At 58.2% G+C, this 10505-nt stretch overlaps 2 protein-coding genes and 1 non-coding gene across 4 annotated transcripts; 2 read left to right on the forward strand and 1 right to left on the reverse strand.

The window, feature by feature from the left end:
* The first annotated feature begins 55 nt into the window (after positions 1–55).
* Positions 56–1352, forward strand: EXOSC6 (exosome component 6). Its single transcript, XM_061137689.1, has one exon. The coding sequence runs from the start codon at positions 94–96 to the stop codon at positions 910–912; it is 819 nt and encodes a 272-aa protein (XP_060993672.1). The 5' UTR covers positions 56–93; the 3' UTR covers positions 913–1352.
* A 155-nt stretch (positions 1353–1507) lies between these two features.
* LOC133052873 (uncharacterized) lies at positions 1508–5202 on the reverse strand. 2 transcript variants are annotated; one of them, XM_061137703.1, is made up of 6 exons: positions 4634–5202; positions 3873–3923; positions 3641–3783; positions 3413–3526; positions 2953–3095; positions 1508–2256 (listed from the first exon to the last, which is right to left on the reverse strand). In XM_061137703.1, the coding sequence occupies exons 1-6, from the start codon at positions 4723–4725 to the stop codon at positions 2218–2220; spliced, it is 582 nt and encodes a 193-aa protein (XP_060993686.1). In that variant the 5' UTR covers positions 4726–5202; the 3' UTR covers positions 1508–2217. The 2 variants fall into 2 exon arrangements, with proteins under 2 accessions (XP_060993686.1, XP_060993681.1); XM_061137698.1 differs by lacking the exon at positions 1508–2256 and having other exon boundaries at positions 2291–3095.
* On the forward strand, positions 5084–5154 carry TRNAG-GCC (transfer RNA glycine (anticodon GCC)). Its single transcript has one exon. It is a non-coding gene; the product is annotated as a tRNA-Gly (tRNA).
* Positions 5203–10505: the final 5303 nt, after the last annotated feature.

The raw sequence follows: 10505 nt of genomic DNA on the forward strand, positions 1-10505 counted from the left end.
TCTCCCGCGCACCCTCGCGAGGCCGGCCGGGCGGGCGGAAGCGCCGGCGCACGGGGCGGCTGACGCGCGGTGCCGGCCGGCAGCAGCGCCGCCATGCCCGGGGACCACCGCCGCATCCGCGGGCCCGAGGAGTCGCAGCCGCCGCAGCTGTACGCGACCGGCGAGGGCGAGGCGCCGGCCCCTCGCGACCCGGCGCGCCTGCGGCCTGTGTACGCGCGCGCCGGGCTGCTGAGCCAGGCCAAGGGTTCGGCCTACTTGGAGGCGGGCGGCACCAAGGTGCTGTGCGCCGTGTCGGGCCCGCGCCCCGCCGAGGGCGGCGAGCGCGGCGGCGGCCCGGCCGGGGCGGGCGGCGAGGCCCCCGCGGCGCTGCGCGGCCGCCTGCTCTGCGACTTCCGCCGCGCGCCCTTCTCGGGCCGCCGGCGCCGCGCCCCGCCTGGCGGCGGCGAGGAACGCGAGCTGGCGCTGGCGCTGCAGGAGGCGCTCGAGCCGGCCGTGCGCCTGGGCCGCTACCCGCGCGCGCAGCTCGAGGTGTCGGCGCTGCTGCTGGAGGACGGCGGCTCGGCGCTGGCCGCCGCGCTCACGGCCGCCGCTCTCGCCCTGGCCGACGCGGGCGTCGAGATGTACGACCTGGTGGTGGGCTGCGGCCTGAGCCGCGCGCCGGCGCCCGCGCCCGCCTGGCTGCTGGACCCCACGCTGCTGGAGGAGGAGCGCGCCGCCGCCGGCCTCACCGTGGCGCTCATGCCGGTGCTCAACCAGGTGGCCGGGCTGCTGGGCAGCGGGGAGGGCGGCCCGACCGAGAGCTGGGCGGAGGCCGTGCGCCTGGGGCTCGAGGGCTGCCAGCGCCTCTACCCCGTTCTCCAGCAGTGCTTGGTGCGGGCCGCCCGCCGGAGGGGTGCAGCCGCGCCCCTCTGAGCCAGAGACCCGAGCAACGATGGACGCCGAGGACCGAGCCACCGCTGCCGCCACAAGGACCTGCGCCGTCGGCCTGCAGACGGCGTGCGCCAAGCTGAGAACTGAGAGCACCAGAGAGGATCTGCCGAGGCGTGCTCAGAATAGCCATGTTGGAGCGATTCTTTCCAGACTGCTTCGTTAAAGAAACTTTTCAAATTGTTTTGACTCCCAGCCACGACCCAGTTGAAGAAACCTGCCAGTGCATCTTGACTCCTAAGTTGGGAAGGACTTACGCTGGACTCGTCGGGAAACCTGGAGCTGTTGTCCTGCAAGGGATGGGCCCTATGCAGGCCAGCCGGGGACTCTCTCCTGAATAACTGGGCTGCTTTTGAGAGCGGGGACAAGGGGGCTGTGCCTTCCACCTACATCTGAACCCAAACAAAAACTCTTATAATCTGAAACATTCTTCTGTTGTTTTTGGTACTGACTTTAATGAGTAAGGCTCTTCTGAGCTGGGGAGTGTGTTCTCAGGGCTTGGGATAAGCATTTTCTTTAATGTGTTCTGATGTCGCTGGTCCACCAGAGAGAGGGCACCTGAACTGCCAGGAGTGGGAGATTCTGGATACTGGAGAGGGAGTCTGGCGATTCTGTAGGGCAGAGGGGGCCTGTCTGACCACGAGGGTGGGCTCCGCCCTGTGTGGCTCCTGAGCCCTGCAGGTCTGTGCTCAGGTCTGAATTGGCAAAAGGGCCGCCCGGGGTCCTCCCTGCACCAGCTTGGTGTGACCTAAGCTTGTGTCTCAGGGGCCTGCTCAGCTCTAGGAAAGGCTGGCTTGAGGCAGCTGAAAGACCAGAATGAGGCCTGGGGACCACACCAAGAACCCCTGACTGGGGGAAAGATACAAACTTTATTTGCCCCCAGTGACATTATATGTATTTCCAAAGCAGATCTGAAATACATAGAATCACAGCAGCAAGAAGCAAGGTAAGAACGGTAAGCCTGTTGACGCCCAGACGGGACTGGGGGCTTCGAGAGGGGAAGAGAGCTGATGCTGCTCCGGGAGGCGGGCGTCGAGCTCCCCTTGCAGCCTGAGATGGTGCGCTGGTGCTGGGCAGCTGCGGGCCGCCCCCCTTCCCTGCAGTACCTAGACTGCCATCTGGACAAAGCTAAAACCAGCACTAGCGGAGGGTGCCTGGCTGCGCCATGCCTCCATTTCCATCGCCTTTGCTCCAGGATGGGTGGCTTGGGTGCCACTGAGAGACCCTCGAGAAAACACTCAAGGAAAGGACCGTGCCTGGAGCTGCTGAGCCTGGAGGGGTTCCAGCCTGCTACTGACAGCCCTCCTGGTCTAATGCCTGATTCTTGACCTGTAGGAGAAGCAGAAGCAGGACCCTAGCACAGAGGGCCAAAGTGCAGTGAGGCTGGCAAGGGGCCATCTGCTAACAACTCCCAGCCTCCAACCCCCGCCTCCCTTTCCTGGCAGCTCTGGCATCTCAGTGCTACTGTAGATTCTTCGTGAACCCAGAACCACCAGACACATGGCATTTTGTCCACCCAGCCCAGTTTTCCTAGATGTGATTCCATCTTGGGGAGCAGTAAGGGTCCCCTGACCCAACAGGCCAAGGGGCAGCCAGAGCGGGGCAAATGGAAGAAAGGAAGCTCCTTACTGCTAACCCTGCAGCAGCCCGGCCCTGCTGGGAGGGTCCTGACAACAGCGGGTGCTTGGCCCACTTCAGGACTACCAATGGGGCGGAGGCTATGGTACAGTACGGAACACTGGGGCCCTTGGAAGCTGCACAAAAGGCTATTATCAGATCCAGGTTTGGATTTTTCAGCCCAGGAAGGTCTGTGTGCTTCGGCTTCCGTGGGGAGCCGTGGGGACCCCATCATCCATTGGGGACAATGCGAGGGAATTAAGGGGAAAAAATAGGACAGGGCCCTATCTTCCAGACATTGTCTGTGACAGAGGTCAGTCGCCTACCTGCAGCCGCTGCTGTGGTCTCCTGCACAAACAAGAAGCCAAACAAGGAGGGTGAGGATGGGGGAGGTGCCAGGCCACTCACCGCGTCCTCTGGGTCTGTGTGCTCCTGGGAGCCGTCCGCCTCCGGAAGGGCCCTCGGGCCTCTGGGCTTCTGCCTCGGTTCGGTGGTTCTGCATAAGGACCCCTGACTCCCAGAGCCCCTGTTCTGTTCACAGACCTCTGTCCCTAGACAGGGACAGTCCCAGTCAGAGGCCGGGTCTGAAGGCCCCAGCTAACCCCAAAGAGGCCACTCAGTGTGCAGCACTGATCTCAGGTGTCTAGGGCTGGGAGAGGACAAGATGCGGTGGGCTGAATGAGACACAGCCCAGGCTCCAGACAGCTCCTGAGTGGGTGAGGGGGCCACTCCTGGAAGGAATGGGGGGAGTGCACCTGGGGAGGGTGAGGAGGAGCCCTGCAGCCAGGGAGAGCCCGAGGCTGGACCCCGGGTACCTTCAGCTGTGGGAAAACCTGGCGCCTGTGGAGTGCAGCCTTGGGGGCCTGACCTGGAAGCTGGTCCCTCCGCTGTTCCATGAGCTCCACGCGCTGCAGCAGGCGGTCCACCTGGGCTTTGATGTGGCTCAGCTCGGCCCTGAGGCAGTGCAGCTCCTCGGTCTGGACTGGGGGGCGGGGGCAGAGGGCGCTGCTGGCTGGGACCTCTAAGCCCACCCTCCCTGCTGAGGGCCTCCCAGCTCCCCACTACCCTACCAGCGAGGGCTGTGCCCCTCACTCACGCTTTATCTCGGGGGGCAGCTGGCTCTTCCTGGGGGCCCTGTGGGGACTGAAGCGGCCCTTGGCCCCCGTGCCCAGGTGGGCCCTCCAGATCCTGACAGGCACACGGTGGAGGAGGGGAGGGACCCCCTGGTGTTCGTACACCCTGTGGGGACAGGACAGAGGGAATCAGGCCACCAGCCTCCCCTGCGCCCAGAGGCCCACCTGCGCCAGACCCTGCGCCAGACCACCCACCTGCAGGGGCTATCTTCCCGGTGTAGCTCATAATCCAGGCTGTAGCTGCTGCTGTAATAGAAACGGGGAGAGGATCACTGCCCGGGGCCAGAGTCCTTGCCTAGACGCCAGTTTAATTTGGGGAAACAGGTTTGCAGCTTTTCCTTAGAATCCCAGGGTTCTTCACCAAAAGAGCCTCTTAGGCACTTGACCAAGGTCACTTTGGGAGACCACAGCAAACCAGCTTCCCCGTCGCTGGGCTCTGACCGGGGCACCTTGCAGGTGGCTCCCGCTGGCAGGAGGGGCAACTGCCCACAGGCTTCTGGCCAGCCAGATCTGGGCCCTCCGCGGGCTCCTCTGGCTGACCCAGGCACTGCTGGTCTTAGTCTGGCTCTTAGTCTGGCAAAGGATGAAAGGGAAGAGTTAAGTCAGGGCCCAAAGCTGTGGAGGGGCTAAGAACCTTTACTCCTGCGTGGGAATGGCCGGGATGCGGGGTCAGACAGGCAGGGTGAGCGCCAAGGCCCGGCCACCTTAGATGCAGTCCAGGACGGGTAAGACCCGCGGTTATGCACCGTGCTCCCCCCGCCCCCAGGGAACCGGTGCCCAGGAGAGGACAGGAGGTGGGCCCCAGGGTGGGGCTGGGCCCAGCCTGGGCAGGAAGGTCCGGAGGGGCTAACACCCCTGAACTTCAGGGCAGCTTGAGGTTTCCGTTGGAGCAAGAGGGGCGCTGGGGTGGGGAGGAGGGGGCTGTGAGCCAGGTTCAAGGAAGTTTCTGAAATAACCTTCTGGGGCCCTGCGCCCAGGAACGAGGGGAGAGGTCGGTGGGAGCCCTGAGGCACTCGGGGGACATTCGGAGGGAGACCTTCGCCTTCATCGCGATGCCCCCAGGCCTGTGGATGAGGTTTCCGGCCGCCCCCGCTTTGCCTTCTGGCCTCAGGAAGTGCGGGTGGGCCGCCCGGGAGCCTCGGGACGCTGCTGATCCCGGGGGTGGGAGGCCCTTCCTGGGAGAAAGGGGAGAAGGGGGCGGCAGGGCGGGGTGCCCCGCTTCCGGCGCCACGGGGGCGAGGACGGAACTCGGGGTTTCGGGTCTCAGCTGAGCGCGGCCCCTCGGGGAACCTTCTTGCTGGTGCGGGCCCTCGACTGGGATGCAACTCCGCTCCGGAGCGCAGGGGAGGGGAGCCAGGCGGGCCGAAAGACGACTACCGACCTAGCCGAGAGAAAGCTTCGCTCAGGCATTGGTGGTTCAGTGGTAGAATTCTCGCCTGCCACGCGGGAGGCCCGGGTTCGATTCCCGGCCAATGCAGAAAGCTAGCTGTTTTCTTTTTTTTCCCCCCCTTAAAATGACTTTCTAAAACACCTAAAAATGACTAAGTAACAGTGATTCACTGACTGTTGAGTACAAACTTGGGAGCTACAGGAGCTGAGACAGACAGAGTTGAGTTTGGGGGTTAGACGTTAGGCTGCAGCTTGCTGCAGGTCGAGGGCCTGGGGTCATCCCTGCTCTGCCCCCCACCGCCCCCACGCCCCTAGTTTCCACCAGGGTTTGTAGCCTTGCCCCTCCCGGGTCCACAGCCCCTTCTGTCCCCTGGTCTGGGCTAATGATTATAGTCCGTAGGCTTCCACTTCCCATAAAAAGAGAAATAAAATGCATCATCGGAATGGTGCGACGGCAGAGATCAGACCTCAGGGCCAAGGGCCAGGGGACATGGGGCAATACTTCTGCCACAAACCTTTCCCTCTAGGTTGACAGATGCCGTTTTGAGACCCAAGGCACATGACTTGGACTTGACCAGTTCTCACAGAGAAGGCATCCAGCACCTCGGGGGCCGCCAGGACCCCACCCCGCTTTGGGATGTTTTCCCACAGTCTGCTGCCTGACCGCCCCCCACCAAGGGCTTCATTCTCCCCACTGGAGACACATGGGTCTTGAAGAGGCCACCCCTGCCCCGGGCCTTGAGTGCCCGGCACCCCTGAGTGAAGTCTGCAGTCCTGAAGGAGAGCTGGCATTTCTTCCATCGCTCCTGTCTTCCTCCACAGGCACCTACAGGGTGGAGGCCGAGCCTGCTGGGCGAGGGGCTGGGAGGCCATGAAGCCAGAAGAAGGCAACTGGAGCTGAAGGAGGGTTAGCCCAGCTCCAAAGTGGCCACGTGGAAAAACAGGGCAGAGAACTGTGGGAAGGGGCCAGTTACATCCTATTAGACGGACATTTGCAAAACCCTATCAACCCCCAGATGAGAGTCTCCCACATGAGATGGGAGGCAAACCACACACTGTATATGCAGTTCTGCATCACTGAAGAAACCCAAGTCTAAAAATCTGTGTTACCTGTGTATTACCGTATGTGAAATAGATGACCAGTCCAAGTTCAATGCATGAAGCAGGGCACTCACAGCCGGCGCGCTGGGACGACCCAGAGGGATGAGGGTGGGGAAGAAGGTGGGAAGGGGGTTCGGGGTGCGGACACAGGTACACCCGTGGCTGATTCATGTCAGTGTATGGCAGAAACCACCACAATAGTGAAGTGATTAGCCTCCAAGTAAAATAAATTAATTAACAACAACAAAAAAGTCTGTTACCTATGAGTACGCATCTACTACTCAGCCGCAAACAAATGCAGAGAAAAAAGCAGTCCCTCGCGTCAAAGGTAAACCAGAGCCTCAGGCTGCCACAGACAGGGAGAGATTTGGCCTAATTGCTCTCGAGGTCAGCCTGGAGGCGCAGAAGCTTCTCACAGTGGCCCCCACCCAGCCCTGCCGTCCTGCTTCCAGGGAGATGAGGCCGAAAAGAAACCAGAACCTTCAGTACCAAGTGTTTACACAGCGCTGTACCTCACAGCAACCACCTGCCTGACTGCCTCCTGCCTCCCCTACGGCGAGGCAGAAGCCACCGAGGGTTCGCAGACGCCCGCGGAGGGGACCAAGGGCCCACCGCTTCCCATACACCCTCCTCATCACCTGTGAAAATGGCACGGTGGCTGGCAGAGGTTGCTGAGCGCCTTTCTGAAAACGTTTAAAGGTTCCTTTAAAATTCCTTGAGGCTTCCCAAGCTAGAGAGACGATTTCATCCAGAAAGGTTCCCATTTTCTACTTCCCAAACATCTACACCCAAAAACAGCTCCCGAGCACCTCGCAGGAGAGGTTCCGCTCGGAGGACCCACAACCTCCAGGTCCAGGCGAGGGGAGACGGCACCCCCAGCAGGATGGGTGCTGGGTTATGTCAGCTAGAAGTGGCCTTGGAGTGAGCTGGATCGCCCCCCCGACCCCGACCCCCAGTTTACAGACAAAACCTGGGGCTGAGGGACCCCGGCCTCCTCCGGGGCCACGGTGAACGGGACAGGCGGTCTGGCCGGTTAGCAGGGGCATACTGAGCGAGCCTCCTGGGGTGCTGCTTCTGTCCCGGGGAGCCCAGGGCCCCAGACAAGCCGTGGTCAGACTCCCTTCCCAACAGGCCACCCCGGACTCACCGGGAGACGGCTGTGCCCCATGGCCTCTTCCGGCTCCGCCGGGCAGCGCTGGGCCTGGTCTCCCGAGCCATGTCTGATCTGAAGAGAGAGCCGCGGGGGCAGAGCTGGGGGACCAGGGTGCAGGAGGGGGGCGCCCAGCGCATGGGCCCGCTCCGGGCCAGCCCTCTCCGCCCTGCTGCCCCGAGGGGAGGCCGTGCAGCGGGACCTGTGCCCAGTCTGTGGGCAGCGCGCCTGGCCCGCGGACCCGGCCCAGCTGTCCAGGGCTGGGCTCCCGCTCCAGAGGGACCGGCCCCACTCTCAGGGGACCCGGTGCTGAGACAGTGTCCCTTTGACTCACTTCAAGGCAAAAGAACCCCCAGGGGTGGGGAGGCCGCTCTACCGTTCCCCCAAACTGAGCACGGGAACAGCCCCATCGCCCAGCCCCTGGGGCCTGGGGTGGGACTGTCACCCCAGGAGGGGGGATGTCCGTGACCCCTGAGGGACCCCAGCCCTGGCCGGGTTAGCTCTGCAGGGTGCCCGCCGCCCGCCCACCCGCAGCTGCCTCTGGGCTAGGCTCCCAGGCTGGCTGCTGACAGGGCCCCAGGGGCTCTCCGCCCACCTGGGCTGCGGGAGGACACCCCGCTGCCCTCTCTCTTGGTGGCGGGGGAGTCAGAGAGTCCGCTGAACCGGTTTAGAGCAGGGCTGAGCAGCAAGCCAGGCAGTCTGTGCAGCAGTCAAGGCCGGGGTCTCCTTTTGGGCCCCTTCACTCCCACCGTTTGAGCACAGAACTCCATGCTCGTGGCAGACGGAGAGGAATCTGCTCTTTGCTGTATTCTCACGGCTCACCTGGGGCCTGGCCACCTGGTAAGTGCTCAGTTGGTGTCTGCTGAATTAATGAATGGAACGCCATTGAATCAGTTCCAGCTTTTGTTTGTAGGTTTGGATGGGGTCCCAGAGTTTCACCTGTGACTTTGAGGCCCTTCCCTGAGCCCACCCCATTTGCTCCTGAATCTGTCATCATCATCCATGGCCCACTTTTAACTACCAAGACAGTATCAAATGTGAGCCGCCTTTTTCTGTTCACAAGACTTCCTGCAACACAGTCACCAAGGGCATTTATCCAGCACCTGCTTGCTCACGGAGAGGAACAGGAGGACCAGTGTCCTGAGGTGCTGACAATCCTGATCGAGTAATCAGTTGGGAGGAAGTTGGTGATTCTGTACCCCCACCTCAGTCCTTCTCTCCCATTCGCGATCCTGACTTATCCACTCAATAACACATTAAACACACACCCAGGCACTAAGAAAACAGCTGTGCTTCCATGTCGTCTGGCTTTCCACGTCTTTTCTTTGACTTTCATGTTCACAGTGTCCAGAGAAACGCACCCATGTTCACCATGTAGGGCAACAATGCCTGAGCACTTTGAAAATAGGTAAAGCAAATCTCATTTTTTAAAATGGACTTGGGAAACTCTGAAGAGGGAGCTTGCACACATGTAGCATTCATTGCAGCCTGTATAACCAGCAGGAAGAAGGAAGATAAAGAACTATTTTTGACAAAGGAGGACATTAATCTCATGAGGATTTTATTAATATCTCCTGCTTTTTTTTTTTTTGGCTGCTCCATGCAGCTTGTGGAATCTTAAGGCTTGAACCCGGGCCCTTGGCAGTGAAAACATGGAGTCCTAACCATTGGACTGGATTCCCTGGTAAGTCACCCTTCCTGTTCAAAAGCAGGGAGAATATGTGATTCCTAATGTTTTAAAACAGCTGTTGGAAAACAGAGCCCCTCACAATTAAGACAGCTTAGGGAATCCAAAGACAAGATAGCTTCACCTAGTTTTTGGACAAGCACCTATGCCTTTCTGGAAAAATAGGTGAACTTTTAGAAAATTTAGAGTTATAATCGCCATCCTGGGTAAACATTGCTTTAGATAAGTCCACCTGAAAGGAACTCCTTATGTACCAGCCTGGTGGCTCAGGTGACAAAGAATCTGCCTGCAATGCAAGAGACCTAGGTTCAATCCCTGGGTTGGGAAGATCCCCCGGAGAAGGGAATGGCAGCCCACTCCTCTGTTCTTGCCTGGAAAATACTATGGGCAGAGGATCCTGGTGGGTTACAGTCCATGGGGTCACAAAAACACTTCCATTTTTCAAAGGGGCACCCATAAAAGAGAGAATTCCAAACCTTTCAGAGACAACTAAATTCATTCTTCAACTGGTATGCAGAAGTTTCTAAAAGATAAAAAAATTTAAAAAACAACACAGCTTTAAAAGGATTCTTACTGCAGGTGAATAAAAAAATCTTTAACGAAAAACTGATCATCTGATCAGGTAACTTTAATTTATTCCATCTGCCAGAAAAAATAATTTGGATTTGAGTTTTATACCTGATACATGGCTAAAATTTTTAAAAACAGAAGCTATAAGATCTTTATGTCTGCCTGCATCTTATGTATGTCTATGTGCATATGTTACAGGCATGTGATATTTTTCTACCTTCAGATGGTGTTGCCAAAATTAATTTGTAAGGAGTGCTATTTAGTTGGCTTAAAATAAAATCAAGCATGTATAAATCAAGTGTACTCTCAGAAATATAGAAACTAACTCAAATGTTTTTCCAGTTCATGTGATCTGGAATAATGGTTGATAAGTAAAAGCTAGCTTAAGTTTGTTGGTGTACATAAAAACAGGCATATTATCAGAACTGTCAATACTGGAAGTAAATATGCAACTTTTACAGCCTGAGTTTGCTAATCAAATAGGCTCAGGCCGTCTTCAGTATTTATTTATTATTTCACAGTGCCAGGTGTCAGTTGTGGCACATGGGATTTTGATCTTTGTTGCAGCATGCAGGATCTTTAGCCGTTTCATGTGGGATCTAGTTCCCTGACCGGGAATTGAACCTGGGCCCCCTGGCATTGGGAGTGTAGAGTCTCAGCCACTGAACTACCACGGGAGTCCCTAAAATGAGTTTTAACATCAAAAGTACACTGGTGCAAAATTAGAATTTGGTTTTTCCTCTCTGTTAAGAAGACAAAGTTTCTTTGCCTTAAATGTACTCTGCCTAAGAAACAATAAGATTCTGTGTTCTGTCTTTATCAGATCTTACTCAGAAAAGCTGAATTTTTAAATTTTATTTATCTTTGACTGTGCTGCGTCTTCATTGCTGCTGGGCGGGCTTTCTCCAGTCGGTAGAGAGCGGGGAGGGGT

This window comes from Dama dama, chromosome 4 (assembly GCF_033118175.1).
Source record: "Dama dama isolate Ldn47 chromosome 4, ASM3311817v1, whole genome shotgun sequence".
Lineage (NCBI taxonomy): Eukaryota > Metazoa > Chordata > Mammalia > Artiodactyla > Cervidae > Dama > Dama dama.